Here is a 19,745-nt window from a genome sequence, read left to right on the forward strand (position 1 = left end):
GGACACGGGGACATCTCAATGTCCTCTTCTCTTGGAAGGTTAGAGTCACCAGAGCACTGCAAAGCTTTTGGGGATCAGAAACTCGGTCCTGTTAGTCCAAGCTACTTAAATTGTGGATTCATGATGTTAAGCTGTATGAGACAGAGTCTTTGACAATAAAGAGAATAATAATCATTGCCTGACTGAAGAAATAAGCTTCAAGCAGACCATTCTATGCCCTCATCACCTTTGTTTCCAAATCCTCAGTCCTGCCGCTTTTCATAAGGATCTATATGGAACAGGACTCAATCTTCTGTGATAAATTAACCTCTAGAAAGGTTCACATGGAAAAATCTTGACAAAGAGCAATATCGGAATCCTTGAATTTAATATGCTATTTTGAAAAAGGAGATTAATGAGATGAATCAAATTTAAACATGAAAGCTGCAGCACAGGTGACTTCCTGAGTGCCTCTTACAAGCTTTGCACAGCATCCTACTTAGACCAGAAATAAACACACATGGCGCGTGAAATACTGATTTAAAATACTGTTTTGCTCATTTGCACTGAACTAGTTTCGCAAGGCCCTATGCAAAGAGTTCATGTGCTTGTTTCTAAACCAGGCTGTTAGCATATATCTGCTAACAGGACTTAGCAAGACAACAAAGAGGCAAATTCATAGCAGCAACAGCCACGGGCCCCGACCGCTCCAGTACCACAATTAGCCTATAACTCTTTCAGGCACACAGCACACAGGTGTATTGCAAATGGCCAGCTTCTCAGGTATAAAATTGCTTGAAACATATCAGGAAGAGGCACGGGAAGGCCTTTAGGTCACAACTGTGCCTTATTATTTCTTCTGTCAAGCAGCAGAGTTGTGCATCTCGGAGGCTGATCTAATGTCTTCAGAGAGCTACACAGTAACATCAACCTTTCCCTGGTCTGTAAAGGGCATGCGAGGAGTGCTCCTGGATCAGAAGGAAGCCCAAAGAACCCAGAATCCAGCACCCATGGAATTTGCACAGCCTCACCAAAGATATGGAAGCAAAAATCTACAATCTCCATTTTTCCATACATAGCACAAGCCAATCATTGTGAGATGAACACAAAAACATAACCACCTCCATCCACACAACCTAATAAGTGAATCATAGAATGGCTTAGGTTGGAAGGGACCTTAAAGCCTCACCCAGTTCCAACCCCAGTGTGTTGGAGAGGGCTGCCACCCACCAGATCAGGCTGCCCAGTGCCCCATCCAACCCAGCCTTGAATACTTCCAGAAGTGGGCATCCACAGCTTTTGGGGGCAACCTGTCCCAGTGCCTGGGCCTGTACAGATCTACAGACATTACAGAAGGAGAATATTTGCTATGTGCTTGAATGAACATCCAATCCCCTTCTCAACCAAAGGCAGTACTCAGCTTAAACATAGTTGCTAGGATTCAGCTTCAGAAGCAGGGAAATTATGAGATAAACTGAGGAAAACATACTGGATGTGTGAAAAAGGTACCTACTAAATCCTCAGAAAGCCCAGCTCCAGGTGGAATAAGGCCTCTCCTTCCTGTTCCTCTAGCAGTTTCCTATCAAGCATATTCCAGGAATCGAAAGAATTAAAAAAAAAAAAAGACATTTCAAATAGCAAGAAGCTAATTAGAAAAGCACTCTAATAAATATTGCAGAGAAAAACCTTTAGCTCACTTTTCTCCTTTAATTCAAACATTCTCCTTTTGGTTAATCACCGCAAACCTATGACATGCACCAGTGGCAGTGTTTCACCATTGGAAAGTTATTTCTTGGCATTATATGCCACCTCGAAACAACAACAAAAAAAAGAAGTCAAACGGTTGGTAGACAACACAGATTTCAAGAACACTCAATTTCCATAATTTTTGTGAAACCTGGTGACCATCTTTAACAAATACCCTAAATTAGTATCCAGACTAAGAAAAAAGGCTGAAGTAGGAATATGATAGATAAATGTTTTGTCTGCTTCACAACATACAGCGCCCTGCCCAGGATCCAGTGAACTACAGGCAAATCATTCTCCCCCCCAGTCCCCTGGGATGTATTCCTGGAAACCAAACACACAAAAGACAGAAAGTGATTTGGAGCTGATTTACGAAAAGGAAACCATGCCTAACAAACATGATACAGCTTTCCACAATACAGCAACCAGCTCTGTGGATGAAGGAAGAAAAGAGGGTGCTGTTTACCCTGACATTAGTAAGGCTTTTGACACTGACTCCCAAAAAACCATCACAGACAAGCTGACAAAATACAGGTTTGATAAGCAGACAGCTACAAAGATGATTTGACCTGTGCATCTTTTATGGGAGAAGAGGCTGACAGAGATGGGACTACTCAGCATGGAGGAGAGTCAGGGGCATCTTATCAGCGTGCATAAATACCCGATGGGAGGGAACGAAGAGGGAGCCCAACACTTCTCAGTAATGCCCACTGACAGAAGTAGAGGCAGTGGGCACAAATTAAAAAGCAGGGAATTTAATCTGGACTTTTTTAAAAAAAAAAAAAAAAAAAAAAAACTATGAGGGTGATCAAATCCATGAACAGATGGGCTGTGGAGTATCCATCTGTGAAGACACTCAGAACTTGACCAGACATGGTCCTGGGCACCCTGCTCTAGCTGGCTCTGCTTGAGCAGACTGTTGGACTACGTGATCCCAAGAGGTTTTTCCCAGCCGAAAGAGTTCTGCGAGTCTGTAGCATAGCAAGTGAAAGCTGGACAGTCACTGAGAACACAGATGGAGTAGCCAAATTTTCACAGCAGATATTAGGAAACAAATATCCACAGGAAGTTAGATTTCATTAATTTCATTTCTCTATAAACGCTCATTTTTTCCACAGCCAAAGTTCAACCAACTTCCAAGCAGGCAGCAGCATTCCCCCAAATAATGCACTGCAAGATTAAGACAACATTATGTTAGAGAATAAAACTCTCCTACTAACATAGTTGCCATGCAGAACTTGCTACAGCATTGTATTGTGATGCATGATCTCCAAGTGGGAAAGATGCTAAAAATTCTATAATTAAGAATAATAGCTTGGTTCCACAGTAAACAACTGCACAGCTCCCACTGACTTCACTGAGGCCAAGACTTCACCATACAGAAAGTGGAAACTTGTGTGCTCATTCTGTGCTAACACCTGATACTGTATTGTGCATGAAACCCCCAAATGGCTTAAAATGGGTGTGGCAGAATGGTGATATCCAGCAGCAGAGAGCCATTTCACTGTCGTAATCTTACTCATCTAATTGTCCCTTACTAACACGCATACATGAAAACTGACACTGACATGAATACAGCCTAGAGAAAGAAAACTTACGACAATCAGAAAAGCAGTCCTCATGGCTCTGTGCTCTTCTGTGGTAACAGCAGTTGTCATTGAAGAGCTGCCTCTGCCATTTGTACACAAATCAGTGTCAGAGAGCACAATTCAGGTTTCTACTGAGAATAACGCTGCCATGGGAAGTCACATCTGGCCTCTGAATGGCCATGAGTGGAGCTGGTAGCAGCAAGGGCACTCCACTGACATTTGCTTAAATACCAGTCTGATCTCAACACACTTCAAGGTTTACAACACATTCTCCTCCTCCTTTCTTCACAGTCCCCAAAAGGAAATCAATTTCTTTTTCTCCCCAAGCTACCTGACCTTGAAAAAACCATTGCTTTTCTTTGTTTGAATGTATTCAGCTGCTCTTCTGCCAACTACAATGCATTCTCTATTCATCAATGAAAAGGTGGACCTGAAAGAAATCTACGGGATGTTTTCTTGGGCATGCGTGTTGAACAGAAAAGAAATGTTGATTCTCTTCCTAGCTTTTAAATATTGCTTCAATCATTCTGATTAATTCAAGTCTTACTGCAACTCTTTTGGTCCTGAATTTTCAAAGGAATAACTGAATGTCTTATGTGATGAATCTAACAAACATATGGTTTTGAATCAAAATCTTTTCCTCTCATGTGCTTCATGACTTCCCATTGCTGTTATTCTCTAGAGGAAGAATTTCTAGTTGTTTTCTTAAATATCTTCAAATGATCTTAGAATCTTTGCCCTTTTGCTATTTTCACTTAATTTCCAAATTTATAACACACAATCCAGTTTGCACTTTAGCATGTCCTTCAAGCTGACCTCTAAAAAGGTTTCCTAAAAGCTGAGGTTAGGGCTTTGTAAACAGAGGAAGCATTAGCACAGCAGAAGACGATGACATGCATTGTTCTGCTTTCCTGTGGTTCAGAGCAGCAAGGTGCAGCTGGCACAAATGTCTGGCAGAGCAACAGCACTGTTTGCTTGCAGCAGTAATGTGCAAAATGGCAAGAACAAGCAAATCAAAACATATTTCTGCCTCATAATTCAGTCTTTCACAGAAAGAAAACTCATTTCTAAATTATATCAAAGACAGCTAGTAGCAGAAGGAAGAGTACACGAGGATGAATGAGTTTTAACAAGAAGGAACTGAACCTATACAAGGATACTCTGTTCTCAAGGACGCCTTCCCTGCAATTTAAAGAGACAAAAGAGAGCACACAAAATAACTGCAGTAAAATAAAGTGGATTAAAATTGTGAGAAAGTTAAAACAATCTTTGCATATCTCTCATTCACCGCTAATGCCAGAAAACTGTAAAGAAATTGTATTATACTGCCATCATCCAGATCATCAGAAGCACTCAAAATTTCAAGTAGGAAATGCGTGCATTCAGAAATTGTAAAGCAAAGTTCTCTCTCTACCTCCTGTTAAGACATACCCCTCTTCTCAAAAGCTACTTCTCTCTCTTCTGTCTCAGCCTTTTCCTTTTGCCAAGTATCAGCAGTTTTGGTGCTCATTCGTAAAAAGATTCAGCGATCTCAAATGATTAAAGATAAGTCGTCCATATTAAAGATGATTCCAGATATACTTAGTTGCTGTTTTACTGGCAGGAATTCTCATGCACCATTGACTATGCTGGTTTTGTAAATTTTGGAATGTATTTCAAAACTACAAGCACCACTGGCTGAGCTTCATTCCTCCATCTTCACAGATTCAATCCTCAATCATCAGCCAACAAGACAACACCATCTTGCAGTGCAATGATGCTTCAGATGAGGGGAGCTACACTATAAGGTGGTTGCTTCATATGCATCAAGGAGTTTAAATAATTTAAAACACCTGAACATGATCTGCAGCCCCCGAGTCAATACACTTCAGCTTCAACTCCACCAAAGAGGTCCCTGAATAAGCAGTGGCTTAGAGCTGCTGATCAGCAGATCTGTCTTTCCTCATTTCAGCTGGGAGCCATCCTGTGTATGCCATTGCTAAGTTAAAAGGCAGGATTTGAAAGAATTTCAACTGCAAGTCATGTGATTAAAGCAGTCTATCTTCAACATTGTTTTTCAATTGCAGCTGACAAATCTTGGACAAGAACTGCGTGCTCCTGGCCAGCACATATCTGGTGACACAAAAAGCCACCTTCCCTTCTCTTTTTGTACATGTAAAAATGTTAAACATTTAGTTTACTGTCATTTTCTAATGTTGTCTGAAATACGTAGTGACACATAAAAAATGTTCATAGAATGAATAAGAAATGTATTGTCTACTTCAATATGCTATCTCAGTCATTCCTTTGCACTTGATGTTGCCTGTGTTTAAAAGTCTAAAGCTGCGTTTTAATCATTTATCAGTTTTCTAAACCACTCTTTTCTCTTTTTTGCTATTCTTTCCTTTTTTGTCCTAACAAAATGTTAGGAAACACATATCAGCATTTAGAAAAGATGCAAAAATGGGGTTCAGTCGCCACTAAAGCCAGTGCTGATCAGGTGGCATGCAAAGCAGTGCCATTCACTGGAGCACTACTGGCCATTGCTACATGTTGAAATGACTTCTTTGACCACAGCTGAGTTAAGTAAAGACCCAGTCTCCAGAATAGCAAGGTCCCATTACACACATTCAGGTATGACAGCATTTAGTATTTCCCACAAGATGCTGCATCTTGAGGATTCAGTTTTCAGCATCACTTCTGCCAGTCAGTAAAGGAGCTGAACTACCTACTCACTATTAGTAACACAATTTAAGATGCCCAGACAAAAAGTATGCAGTTGTGCAATGTCTTTTACTGTATTCTAGGTCTTTCAAGGCAGAAGCAACCTGAAGATTTGCACTACTCAAATTGTCTGCCATGAAACCTAAAATTTAAGATGAGCACTGGGAACAAATAATCGTAAAAGTGCTCCCACAACAAAGAGATATTCCCTGATGTGCTCCTGAGATTACAAATTAATCTCCGATTAGGGATTACAAACCTGTGAGAAGGCAGCCCAGAAACATCACTTTCAGTTGTATGCTAACTGATGCATTGCCATATATTTATCAAATGAATTTAGTGATGCCAGGAAATAAAAGACAGATCTAGCCGGCTTTAAGCCAGGCATGACGGCAGCAGTAGCTGTGTTTGATTCATCTATACAGCTCTGGGAATTAATGTCCCAGCCAGTCAGGCTGGAGTTTGGAACTGGATTTCTCCCGAGACAAAGCACTATTCCAAATTGTGCAGTAGTGCAATATGAGCAATATTGTACTCACTGCACTATGAACAAAAATCCATTCTGACTAGGATGAGACACCTACATTCTTCATTTCTGAACTCAACCACAGTAGGAATACACGTGGCATAAAGAGCTGACAGGCTACTGCATTATCTAATCTTTACGTAGGTTATTTCTGTTCGGCACAGAGCTTAATTTAGGAAAGTTTGATTTTCCTTTCCTGGCGCCCATTCCCTTGCTAGCACTTTACTCAAGGAATCAATTAGGCTCTGATCAACCACTGATCAAGAGTTCCCAGTGGGGAGCCTTAATGCATTTTATCTGCCGTTATCGTTCCTAAATAACACCTATTTTGTAGCATGCACTTAATTCTTTTCATCAATACTTCACTATCCTTCAACAACCCTGTTAATAGCAGTTTGCAGGTCCACTTTCAATGAAATCTTCTTTTGACAAATGAATTAGTGAAACTGCTGGATTTCCAGTGGTGTATTTGGTTTTTTCAGACACAGAAACAAACAAATTTCTCCTCACTTGCTCCTGCTTAAAAAAAAGGTTAAAGTAATGTGTTGGAGATCAAGATACTAAAAGGAAAGCTGTTCAAGAACAAATAGAAAAAGATAACTATTAATGCTTTAAAGCAAACATTCATTACTTTCCACTAAATTCCCTATGAAGTGAAAGACCATGATACATCTTTAGCATTTTCAGAATTTTTTTTATCACTATTAGCATTTCTTTAGCAAGATTTCTTTTAAAAGGAAAGAACACAAAAGGTGCATATCAACTTTGACAAGACTTCAATATATGATTAAGTCAATCATGTGGATTTAAGCACACACTTAAGTAATCTGCTGAATAGAGACACATTTAAACCTGTGCCTGAATGCACTGCTGAAAAGAAGCCAAAACGAATTGGTTATAATTAAATTCTTTTGATGAAATTTCTGCAACTCCCTATTGTGTGACACCAGTACTGAAATGCTAATAAAATAGTTAAAATTAAGCTTATTACCAAGTAAAATAAGCCACAGAGAAACTTCTTTTTTTTTTATTTTGTATATCATTATTTTGCTAAACAGACATAAAATACTAGACCAGGCCTAACCCACGACCCTCACAAAGCAATAACTGCAGGGTGTCACATTCCAGGAGACAATCTATAGATTCCTCCACCTCAACCTGCAATGTTATTCCTGCTTATCAGAGGAGTGGGTTTTTAGCTCTGTCAGCATTTATGCAAAACTCTAACTTCAGAACACTGCCAGAGCAACGCTATAAGCCAGGAACTGATCAGTGTGTGGAGAGCTCTTTTAAATACAAAACAAACTGAGCTCTAACTGAAAAATAAAGCGCTAATGCACCAGCTGCTCAAAATATCTTGTATACACAGATCACAGAATCCCAGTTGGAAGGGACCTCTGTACAACCCTCACTTCAACCCCTTGTTATAAGCAGGTTCCCTACAGCAGGTTGCAAAGGAAAGCATCCAGGCGGGTTTTGAATATCTCCATAGAAGCAAACTCCACAACCCTCCTCGGCAGCCTGTTCCAGTGCTCCATCACCCCGACAGTAAAGAAGTTCTTTCTCATGTTCAGGTGGAACTTGCTATGTTCCAGTTTGTGCCCACTGCTCTTTGTCCTGCTGCAGGGCACCACTGAAAAGAGCCTGGCCCCATCCACTAGACTCACACCCTTCAGGTATTTATTTCAGGTCTCCTCCATACTGAACAGCCCCACGTGTCTCAGCCTTTCCTCATCAGGGAGATGCTTCGGCCCCAGACATCTTTGTGGCCCTCTGCTGAACTCTCTCTAGAAGTTCCCTGTATTTCTTGATCTGAGGAGCCCAGAACTGGACACAGAACTCCAGATGCGGCCTTGCCAGGGCAGAGTAGAGGGGGAGGATCACCTCCCTCAACCTGCTGGCCACACTGTTTTTAATGCATCCCAGGATACCATTGGCCTTCTTGGCCATGAGGGCACACTGCTGGCTCACAGACAACCTGGTGTCCACCAGGACACTCAGATCCTTCCCTGCGGAGCTCCTTTCCAGCAGGTCAGCCCCTAATCAGTACTGATGCATGTGGTTATTCCTACTCAAGATCAGAACTTGCATGCCCTAAAGCATGTTATGTTAATGCAGCACATCCCAGCAGAAATACCACAGAGTTAAAAACAGCCTTGTACCTTTGAGAGCCTCCTGCAGACTGACTATACTTGAAATCATACCCACTACGGTCTGCTGCTTGTAACCTGTATGGGACTAGGCAAAACATCTACAAGGAGTTACAATCATTAGTAAAATGTTTCAAGTAACAAAGCAAGAAACAAATTAATCTACACATCGATCACATTTCAGTAAGATAGCAGTAAAAACTAAAGATGTACTCATTATGATTCACTGTGACACGGAAAACAAATGTTCTTCTTCCATTTGTGGGCATTAAGTTGCAGCATCATAGCTCTACCCATAAATCTGTAAAAAATGCAGACACCTGAACAAACAAAAGCACTAAAAAAAACCCAAACCTATATACTGCAGCTGCAAAAGAGGTAAATATGGACTTTTTTTCCCTGACCCTCCAGGAGAACCATCACAGTAAAAATAAAAACAGATGATAAACACAGAAGGATTATACAGATTAGAACTGCTACAGGGCTACATATTCTATTAGCATAATTTATATTCTAGCAGGGTCCGATTTGGTGTTGAAAAATACAAGGAATATCCAGCCTTTGGCAGGACAGGGCACAGCTGCTTTCTCTTTATCACAATAAAAGTAAGGTTACCCCTAACAGAACTCAGTGGATCACCTATAAATACAGAAAGACCCTCACACAGAAACAATTGACTTATAAAACCTGTCAAATGCTTCTCTGTATTAATGGAGTCAAAATAATATATATCAAAGAGAAAATTCAAGCTATGGATAGTGGCCATTCACATGACTCTGGTAATATCACAGGAATACTTCAAATGGAGACTTCAAAGTCCCTGGAGTGCCCCATGTTGAACTGAAGACAGCTAATGAACCTATCACTGATGCTTTGGGAAGAGCCAGGACAAAACAAAAGCGCTATGTATTTTTCCTGACAACTGACAACCATTTGGCATAGGAATGTGTTTCCTCACCCCGTTCCTACACAGTCAACCTTTCACTTCTGCAGAACTCAAAGGATTTGTAACCAGTGTAACCAGTAGGATGCAAAAGAGGAGCATTAACCAGGCTTGAGCTCAGTGCCCCTGCCAAGGATTCCCACATCACAGTCCCAAAAAGCAAGGAGTTTCTCCCTTTTACATCCTGCATTAAGCATCGTCGAGCTGTTTCTCCAAGCCTTTCTCTAACATCGCACCATACAGACAGCTTAGAGAAAAAGTTGTAAAGTCCAGGGTGTTATTTATCTCATGAGGTCGAGACAAACATTTCTCCATCACAAAAAGGGAAGATGGCATTAAAGGGCACAGGAGCAAGTCTGCAGCTTAAAAGCTCTGAGAGGTTGCTACCAAGTCACTGAGAATGAGAGATCAGCCCAGGCTGCCCCAAGTCCCAGCAGCCAGTCCTGTCCATCTCCACAGCTGCATTCACTCCCACAACAAAAGAGTAAAAGTACTGTGCCAAAAGCTGTAAAGAACTTTTGTCTTGATGCTTTTTAATAATGAGTGCGCTACTACATCAGCAGTCCCCGCAGTGGATACAAATGCATTGCATCTGTACGTGCTTGGATGTGTACTTGCACTGTGGCAGATACCTCGGTGCTGGCACTAGCTTGCCACTGTGACCATTTTGCAGCAGAAGGCACAAAAAGGGCATAGGCCAAATATTTTTAAGGCAGGCTACAATGCCAGCCACACCACTGGCTCAGCTCAGTCTCCAGCCTTCCTTCAGCCAGGACAGCAAGAGCTTTACACTTAAAATTAGCCCCAGCTGCTTGCAAGCTTGGGCAGCCTTCTCAGCTCTGCTCCTCCACCAAAGTTAAGGAAATAATGCTGCCCTATTTCTCAGAAAATGGGGAGGGCTGACTAAACTCTATAAAATGAATGAAGTATCAATTTAACAAAGTAGAAGTAAACAAAAACTGCCAGGAAATCCATTATCCAACCTACGCTAAGCCTGGAAACAAAAAATAACTAAACATCATTTCACCCTGGGAAGAATTTTTCATACACTCCTAATTAACAGAAGGCTTTCAGGTAATTGAAAAAAATGCTGTTCACATACGTACATATAAAGTCACATAAATACACATAAATGATAGAGGAGCCCTCAAAGACTTAACCTGCAGTCACCTTCTGCTTTTGTATGCAAAGTTGATATTACTTTCTCCTGATGTGTGGGTATCAGCACAGACTGTTCTTTCACTGATTTTCCAAGGAACCATATTAACTTGGTAACTGTGGCAGACCTGTCTGGCTTCACTACGCTACCCGTATGAATGCACATGGCAGTCCTGTCCTTCACATTAGGATAGCTGGCACAAAATTGTAAGCATGCTGTATGAAAATACTAGTTGTCTTACTGCTTACAGCTTACTGCTGTATTTATTTATTTATTTTAAGTTGGCAGGACTGCAAGCGTAACACAGACACAAACCACGAATTTCTTCAACATAAAATCATGTATTTAAAGTATCCCATTTGATCATCTGCAAGACACAAACTGAAGCAATTTCTCAACCTGGTAAACCTGAACTTGAACTGGAGTTCATATTTTAGAACCATTTTTGACCTTGAAGAAATCTGTATTGCACCTTCTGCATCAACCTACGGTTGGCAACCTGGAAAGAGGTTAAATTTCTTGACATCCTTACTAAGAACATAGATAGGAATGCTACAAACCAACAGGGCTGAAGCAGGGAGGGAATCCTTCCTCACGCTTCCACTATTTTTACCTCTGAAGGATGAGGACCAAAACTCCTTATGAGAAACTTGTCAATGCAACAACACTGATTGCGTTATGAACAATTTTTTTAAATTTTTTTTTTAATCATCCCTATACCCACACCGTATCAGCCTGAGTAACTGCCAGCGATAGGGAATTTTATGATATGGTGATGTATAATATCAGAAACACTTCACTTTTAAACATACTTCTTGATGATTCTATATTTTCAAGTTCAAGACAGGCTTGTGGTATACCAATATTTTAGAAACTGTTACCATTTTTTCTCTCAGGATCTCTTAAGAAGAGAATATCTTTCCTTTTCCAAACTGAATCAAGATAGTCTCCACAATCCCTCCACGACTATCCTCTCCCAACTGCCTAGTGCTTTTAATCATTTGTTTTCTTTTGCTGAAATGAAATAACCAAAACGGAATCCTGAATTAACAGTGAGGTGAGTCCTTAAATTTTAACAACAACATGAGAATATTTTCTGTTTCCTTTACCAACTGTTGTATTTGGTTTTTGGAGGCCTATTGCATATTAAGTAGATGCCTTTATTAAGTTGTCATCTATGATGTGTAGATCTTTCTCCCAAGAGGTTACAAGTAATTCAGAATCCAATAATACATACAAGGAATTTAAATTGCCCTTTCTATTTTAATTACCTTGCAAGTTAATTCCAAGTCCCAGCTACAACATGCCATCCAACAACCAGGTCCTTTTCAGTCGTTCAGAAGTGCGCCTGACATCATTCAGTGTTCATTATTTGAATAGTTTGGAGCCTTTCTAGAAAGTAATGTTGCTATCTTATCCACTCCCTGTCCACATTATCCTTAAACACACTAGATCTACTATTAATCTTTGTTGTATTTTACTATGAATGTCTTTTCATTAAAAAAAAAAAAAAAGCTGCTTATTGGTCATGTATCTGATGAGTATTCATGGCAAATTTTTGCCACCTACCCTACAGTTTTCCCTTAGTAATCACCAGTTGTAGGAGACTTTGTTACGTAAGTTTGATTGAATAGGCAGGTTATGTGTAATTGTGCGCTTTCACTTGATTTGGGGTTCATTCAAAGATGATACGGATAGGTAATCTTGCCCTTTCACAGAAATAACAAGCACAGGAACAAAGGTCAAACATAAGCCAAATTTGAAGCTACAAACAAAAGCCGAGTTAACTACATTTTATCCACTTACAGGCTTCTCACTAAAATGCAACTACACGTCTTGCGAGACACAATTTGAAAAGATAATGAATCGTGTGCTTCAGCCAATGAGGCTTCCTTTGATATAACATTAATGTGGCTCCTAAATTGCAAACATTTTAATTTTTTTTTTTTAAGTATCCTGTTTGTGTCTGATGGCTCTTCCCACATGTTCCTAGTAAGCCTCATTGGCTTTGTTGTGTGTTTGCTGGTTTTTCTTTTTTTTTTTCTTTTTTTTCTTTTTAAATGGCAGAAGCACTTGGCAATGTCTGTGACCTTGAGTTGTACACATGAGCAAGCAAGAGAGCCCAGTCCTGTAAGGCTGTTTATGCATTCTGAGAGAGGTGTCTCAAGAAAGACAGAAGCATGATGTGCATACCAAGCCAAGTGCTTCATGATTTATTTATAGGGAAAAGGGGCATAAAAATTTGCTGAAGGGGAAAGAAAAATGAAGCATCTGACTTACCTTGTCTGTGTAGACGAAGAACAGAATCACAACAGTGAGCTCCAACAGAAATATAATTAACAGCATGATAAAAAACTGTCAAGAGAAGAAGGGATGGGGGAAAAAAAACAAAAAAAGCAAAAACAATCAACATCTATCTCAGCTTTTTCTGGATGCACAATAAGTACATTCAGCAGATCATGCAGAAAGGGGAGTGGGAGTCAAACAGAGCAGGATGCAAAGCTGGTTACAGTGGAGCAGAGGGCACACAACATGCAATAACCACAAAAGCAGGTAAACAACTAGTCAGAAGCACATCTCTAACCATGTATGTATGGCTCATTTCTAACACTGATTTCAGCAGAAGAGCATAAAACCTCACACAGATCTGTCCCTCCCAGCAGGCTCTATTTGACAGCACTTCCTAGGCTATGCTTTAATTATTTTAGCTATCAGATCTTTTCAATTAACGAGATTTCACCAAAACCCACTGTTTAGACTTCCTATTGCTAGAGGAGGTAGCCTGGTCCATGAACCATGAAGTCATAGCCCCTTTCAAGAGGAACTGCGGGATAAGCGAGCAGCACACCCAAAAACTTGCATATCAAGTTAGCTTTAAAAGCAATTCCAGGTAGCTACACAGACCACCAACGGGTTTCAAGTGAAAGGAGTTGATTTGTTCTTAAGACACCAACATAAAGTTGGTCTGTATCTTACTCCTCACAACATAAGAAACTGTCTAAAACCCAGTAGTCCCAAGCTCAAGGGAGTAGATAAAAGAAATCTTTTCACGCAGGGATTTCGGGAAGCCCTCAGCTCTGATATACTTTAGTGGGACGAACTCCAGGCAATGCACTACACCTCTGAAAAAAAAATATAGCTCTGTTTTTTGCTGAGAAGCTGCATAGGTCTACAGGAGCATCAAAACAGCAGTTGCACAAACCCTGCCTAAGCTGAAAATGAAAGTTTTGCAAAGATGGGTGAGGAAATGAGAGTGATTTTGGAAACTTTCTAGGCTCAGGCAATGGCCCTTCAACACAAATTCCATATGCTTACAGCTCGCAAGGCTGGAATTCTAATACTGAGCAACACTGACTTCATTGAAACCCCATTCCCAAGAGAAAAAAAAGTTACTGTCTGGCTTCAACCACAAGGCTACAAATCTATGAAAGTTTAATAGCTACAAAACCTTATCAGAGCTTCTTCTCTGCCTGGCAAGTCAAAACCAAACCTTTCAACCTATGGATTTCTGTGATTGAATGGAGGACAAAAGGTCAAGAAGGGGAAAATACCATTTTCCACTAGTACAATTAGGCTGTCTACAGAACTCACGGCATTTTGCCCCAGGAGTGTTAAATGAAAGTTTATTTTCAAATCTTCATCATGAGTATCTTCACACCTGCCTGACCCTAATACTGGATCCCATTACTGCCCTCTCAGTGATCTGAGTTGATTTCCATATCATTACCTTCCAGCACTGGCCTTCTGTATAGCTTTGCAAACCAGTCTCAGTGCAGATTGCTTATTTTTTATTTTTTTATTTTTTACTTCAAACATTTTAGCCTGCTGCACAGAATTAATTGAAATAAGGCAAATAGCATCCCTCTTTGCAAAGACGCCCTATTTATTTAGCTGTGAGGTACTTTATTGCTCATCCATAAAGCATGGGTTTTCCAAACTGTATGTGAGAATGCCACTGTTTCCCTGTGCAATTCACTGGCTTAGCCTGGCTCACACTAGGCAGTTTCTGAAACAAAAGGAAAGACTTGCACCCATTATCAAAAGTGATCAGCATTTCCTACCACGGGACCCCAATTTCATCAGCTTATAATTTTGCCAGATTTGAATTGTCTAGGTTTATGTATTCCGAGCTTGTTCCTGTCTAAAGGATAAGTGCTTCTGGAAGAACTTAAAAAAAAAAAAACACTCCAATTAATTTTAAGAATAAGGCAGGGCAAAGCATGCTATTGAGGTTAAGTTTCTGGGGACTTAATTTGAATTCTTTTATGCTCCAGCATTAGGAACTGGACCTGCAACAAGGCACAGCTCAGTTTCAAGCATGTGCCTTTTGTCTTATCCAACTACAAGTGGATTTTTGTGGGCGAGTCATTAGCCTTCAAAAACCTGCACTTCACACGTCCAGAACAGATGAGAGGACTCAGCTAGCTGCTAAAATCTACAAAGTCTACAAGCACAGAAGGCCTACTCAAATAGTTCCTGCAGCTTGTGTGCGACCACACAATTCACACAACTCCCAAACCACCCCAAAAAAGCAACTTTCCCCAAATCACGACACCACACAGACCCACCTCGCCTTTCTGCTGTCCCCTCAGAACCAAAATCCCACAGCCACATCTCACAGGAACTGAAAACAGTGGGTATAGATAGGAACATGCTCAAGAGTTGGGAATTCTGTTTTTCCTATGGTCTCAAGAAAGCATCTTCCCCTTCTTCCTGCACATTGGCAGCCAAGGAGGAAGGGGAGCATGAGGAGAGCTGAGCTGGTGAGAGAAGGGATAAAAAGTCACCTGGAGAGAAGCATGAGTGCTGGTGAGCAGGGTACACCTGAGGGGATGGAAGCGCTGAAGCCAGGAGGTTCATCAAGAAAAGCAGGACAGCTGGGATGTGGCCAGGTGACACTGCCATGCAGGACAGGTGCAGTGAAGGGGGGACAATCCACTGCTGCGCCCCTCCCTGTCCCTAAATGTGACGTGTTCGGCGGTTAACAGGCAGGGCTCAGAATTGAAGAAATCAGAACAAATGCTGTCCTAGTGATGGTTAGGGACCATGTCCAAGTCTTTCCACAGGCTCAGAGGTTCCTCCAGAGATTTCCTCTCCTACCCACAGCTCGGTGAAGCTCTCTGTCAGACTGGGTGACAAAGCCACTATCGCAGGATTTCAGTTTCATGCACTGCAGGTTTTGGAAGTCATACAGTGAACTAAAATTAACATCGTTCAGAAAGTCAAAACCTAGGTAAGTAGGATTATGCTTTTCCTCCACAGAAAAATACTCCTACTTTTAAATAAAACCTCTGGTTTTATCTTTCTTATTATTCACAGTCATTGACAAAAAGAATGCAGTTATATAACAGATAACATGCATTAGCAATCCCACCGTGTGCAGACAGTAGGGACATTCACTGTATCTTTTATTGCAAAGGTAAATTAAGTGAGGTCAGCCTCAAGGCAGAGGCTTAAAATTCATCATCTGCTAAAAACTGCAGCACTTACATGTCAGCACATTTATCATTTCCCTCCAATGAAGAACCCTACCTGAACCCAGACCAACACGTCAGAAAGTAAAAAAATAAAAAATAAAAAATAAAAATATTAAAGCTTCAGATGGACCTGGCTGCAAAGCACAGCCTGCGTGCTTCATCACATCTTGTCATCCACTGGACTAAAGTGCACAGATGGTCGCGCACACAACCTGCCCTCTATTCCCAGTGCACCTTCCCACAAAAGTTCACACTCAGTTCCAGTCTCAGCATCATCCCAAAGGGAATGATGTCCAATCTGGGGCCAGAGGTGGCTTGGCATATCTCATTCAAATTTAAAAGAGAAAAACATAGAATCACTGAAGGCTCACAGCACTTAAAACCCCACCAATTCTACTGGAAACTCAGCTCATTTTCAAATGACCTCTCTCTCTATGGTGATAAATACAGAGAAGAATAAAAACAAATTTTTCTGTGGCTCTCTGACACTGCAGGCTGCTGATATAAAGATTTATGCATGGAGAAACAACAACCCCACAGCAAAGCATTCATGTAAAATTCCACAAAAAGTTTCATCTGGCCCTGTACAGAGAGTCGCTTTACCACGCTACATGTCAAATGGTGGAAAGCAACCTAGCAGAGGTTCACTGAAGAGGTACCTACTGTACAGTGTTGTGTAAATTACACCTAAAATAGCCCCAGAGAAGTTTTGATAAGAAGGGAGGTAAGGTGATGCCTTTCTGTCCACCAACCACTGCTGACTTCCAAGCCCTAAGAAAACTAAGGGTAGTTTATCAGCACTGACCTTCATAGTCTATAAAGCCCATCACCTTCTCACAGATTCCCATTAAAGGAGTAGAAAACGCAACTGCTGGAAAGCCTACTGCAGAGCTAAGCACCGCCCTCCTGATACCAGAGAGAGAAAAACATATTAGAGGAGATCCCACTTTGTAAATCAATCCCCAGTGGAGCTGTAGTAAGCTTTTGACCCATTAGTTTCTAGTCTCTTCATCAAGCACCAGTTCTAGATCCTCCTTACATACATATAATCATAGAATCGTTTGAGTTGGAAGGAACCCCTAAATGTCATCTAGTCCAACTCCCCTGCGATGAAAAGGGACACCTACAGATAAACCAGGTTGCTCAGAGCCCCATCCAGCCTGACTTGGAATGTCTCCAGGGATGAGGCTTCCACCGCATCTCTGGGCAATCTATTCCAGTGCCTCACCATCCTCATTAGAAAAAACAAACAAAAAAACCCACCTTCTTCCTTATATCCAATCTAAATCTCCTTTCTTTTAGTTTGAAGCCATTTCCTCTTGTCCTATCACAACAGACTCGGCTAGAGTCTATCCCCCTCCTTCTTCCAGCCCCCTTTAGATACTGAAAGGCTGCTCTCAGGTCTCCCCGGAGCCTCCTCTTCTCCAGGCTGAACAGCCCCAGCGCTCCTACCCTGTCCATGTATGGGACGCGTCCCATCCCTTGGATCATTTCTGTAGCCCTTCTCTGGACACGCTCTGACAAGTCCATGTCTCTTCTGTACCAAGAACTCCACATCTGGATGCAGTACTCCATGTGAGGTCTCACCAGCACACCATTAAAGGTATTTCTCCATCATACCTCACAAAGGCAACAACTGATTGTATTTTCTTCCCAGCTAGCAAGATTCTCTCGTTTCCTGAATGTTACAGACACTTGTCTCTCTACACAGTGACTGAGCATCATACGCTAATGCATAGGACTGGGTCTTGTTTCCCCACTGCCTCTCCTTCCCAAATCTTAATAGTTCTATCATGCTGCTCAGATTGCCCTCCTCTCTACGTCAGAAGTAGCTGATCTCACAGTCTCCCAAAGGAAAAAGTAACCAAGCACAAGAAAAACCATCTACCCTTACCTTGTTAGTCTCCTCTAACATTCTGCTAGGAGACAGAAACATTACAACAGATGATGAAATCAAGAATGCTCTGTTTATCCTGACCCCAGAAGTAATGCTTTTAGAATGATGGAAATCTTTGTCAGACAAGGAGACAGTAAGATGTCAGGATACCGGATCCTCTTCCCACTTAGCTAAATATCAAGAGACAGATGTTTCTTACAAAGTATTAATCAGATCCTCTTTGATAAAGAGCAGGAAAGTACATAGATCACTCCAAAAGTAATGCCTTCTATTTATTTCCATGGAAAGTACAACAGATACAAAGAGCACAACAACACTATTTGATAGAGCAAACTCTCAGCTACAAAACACTATTTTCCAGCATCATCACCGCCATTATTCATGTCTTTTCATCAGTGATGAACCTGCACGCCACAGAAAATCCTGCATGCTGCATTCATAAATATCTGCCCCAGTGGAGGTGATTGTCTGTCACCGTCAGCACTGTTGAAATGCACCACCCATCACCTCACTGTGTTCACATCCACTCTTTGGTCTCCATAAACATTCAGCAAGTGTTAATTAATGTTAATGGCGCCATTTTTTTTTTCCATATGGAGGAATTCAATTCCCCACCTTTACTTCATTTGCACTTCCACCTCAGACGCCATTCTGTCAGACTGCTCCTCTGCTGCCATATGTCATATGGCAACAACACGTAATGGAATATAGGTGGGAAGGTTCAACCTCTACTGCCATACCACCAACATCCACCTCTGACATCATGGGCCAACATAATAAGATAGAGGCATTACTTTCAGAACAGCTCTCATATTAAGAAAACCCAAAAGCCAGCAGCCTCTCTGGAATAGTGACATGTTCCAAAACACCTTTAAGATTCATGGCTTGGCAAATAATTTGTTTAGGCCAAACAGCCTGTAAATCAGCACCACCTATCTAAGAAACTGGACAAATACTTCAGCAGTCAGCTTATGCTGTGTTCTATTATGCACTGCCAATGCTGTTAATCTCCAGCAAGGTATGTGGTGTTAGCCTGAAGCAGGTCTCAGAATGAAGAGGAAAAAAAAAAATATATATATATACATATATATATATACACACACAGGCAATTTTTTCTTTATTACAGCAGCAGCAAGTTTGATGCAGTCACAGTCAAGCCATTTGCTACTTAATTAGGCTCATTTGATCAGCTTTAATTTCAATATTACATTTGATTTCCTAATTAAGAAGCATCTCAGGCAGAAGAAAACACAGACCATTCATACTGGGCTCAAGTTGCTGGTCTTCCAAGAGAGCTCTGAATTGATGGCCTGGGAAAGATTTTGTTTGCCTGGTCTTAATATGCACAGATCTAAGTCTGGTTGAGAGACCAGCGCAGCCCTAGTAGCTAGAAGACAGTCTCCTAAAATCACAGAAGCACACAGGTTACCTCTGAGGCTTGAAGCAGCCCATGGCCACCCAATTGTTACATTTACCTTTTTTATCATGATTTAAAACAACAGCAGATATTAAAGTACAGGCTCTCTGCCCATTTGAAAGATCCCTGCCGTTTTGATCAAAAGGAGAAGGCCCTTTA

At 41.1% G+C, this 19,745-nt stretch overlaps 1 protein-coding gene across 14 annotated transcripts in view; it reads right to left on the minus strand.

Moving 5' to 3' along the window:
• The window catches only part of TSPAN4 (tetraspanin 4), a 406,942-nt gene that overhangs the window by 38,695 nt on the left and 348,502 nt on the right, over nucleotides 1-19,745 (minus strand). For all 14 annotated transcript variants that reach the window (XM_021402766.1, XM_021402776.1, XM_021402775.1 and 11 more), the window contains one exon: nucleotides 13,076-13,150. In XM_021402766.1, the coding sequence (XP_021258441.1) occupies nucleotides 13,076-13,150 (75 nt within the window). The remainder of the gene's footprint in view (nucleotides 1-13,075; nucleotides 13,151-19,745) is intronic.

Source organism: Numida meleagris, chromosome 6 (assembly GCF_002078875.1).
Source record: "Numida meleagris isolate 19003 breed g44 Domestic line chromosome 6, NumMel1.0, whole genome shotgun sequence".
NCBI lineage: Eukaryota > Metazoa > Chordata > Aves > Galliformes > Numididae > Numida > Numida meleagris.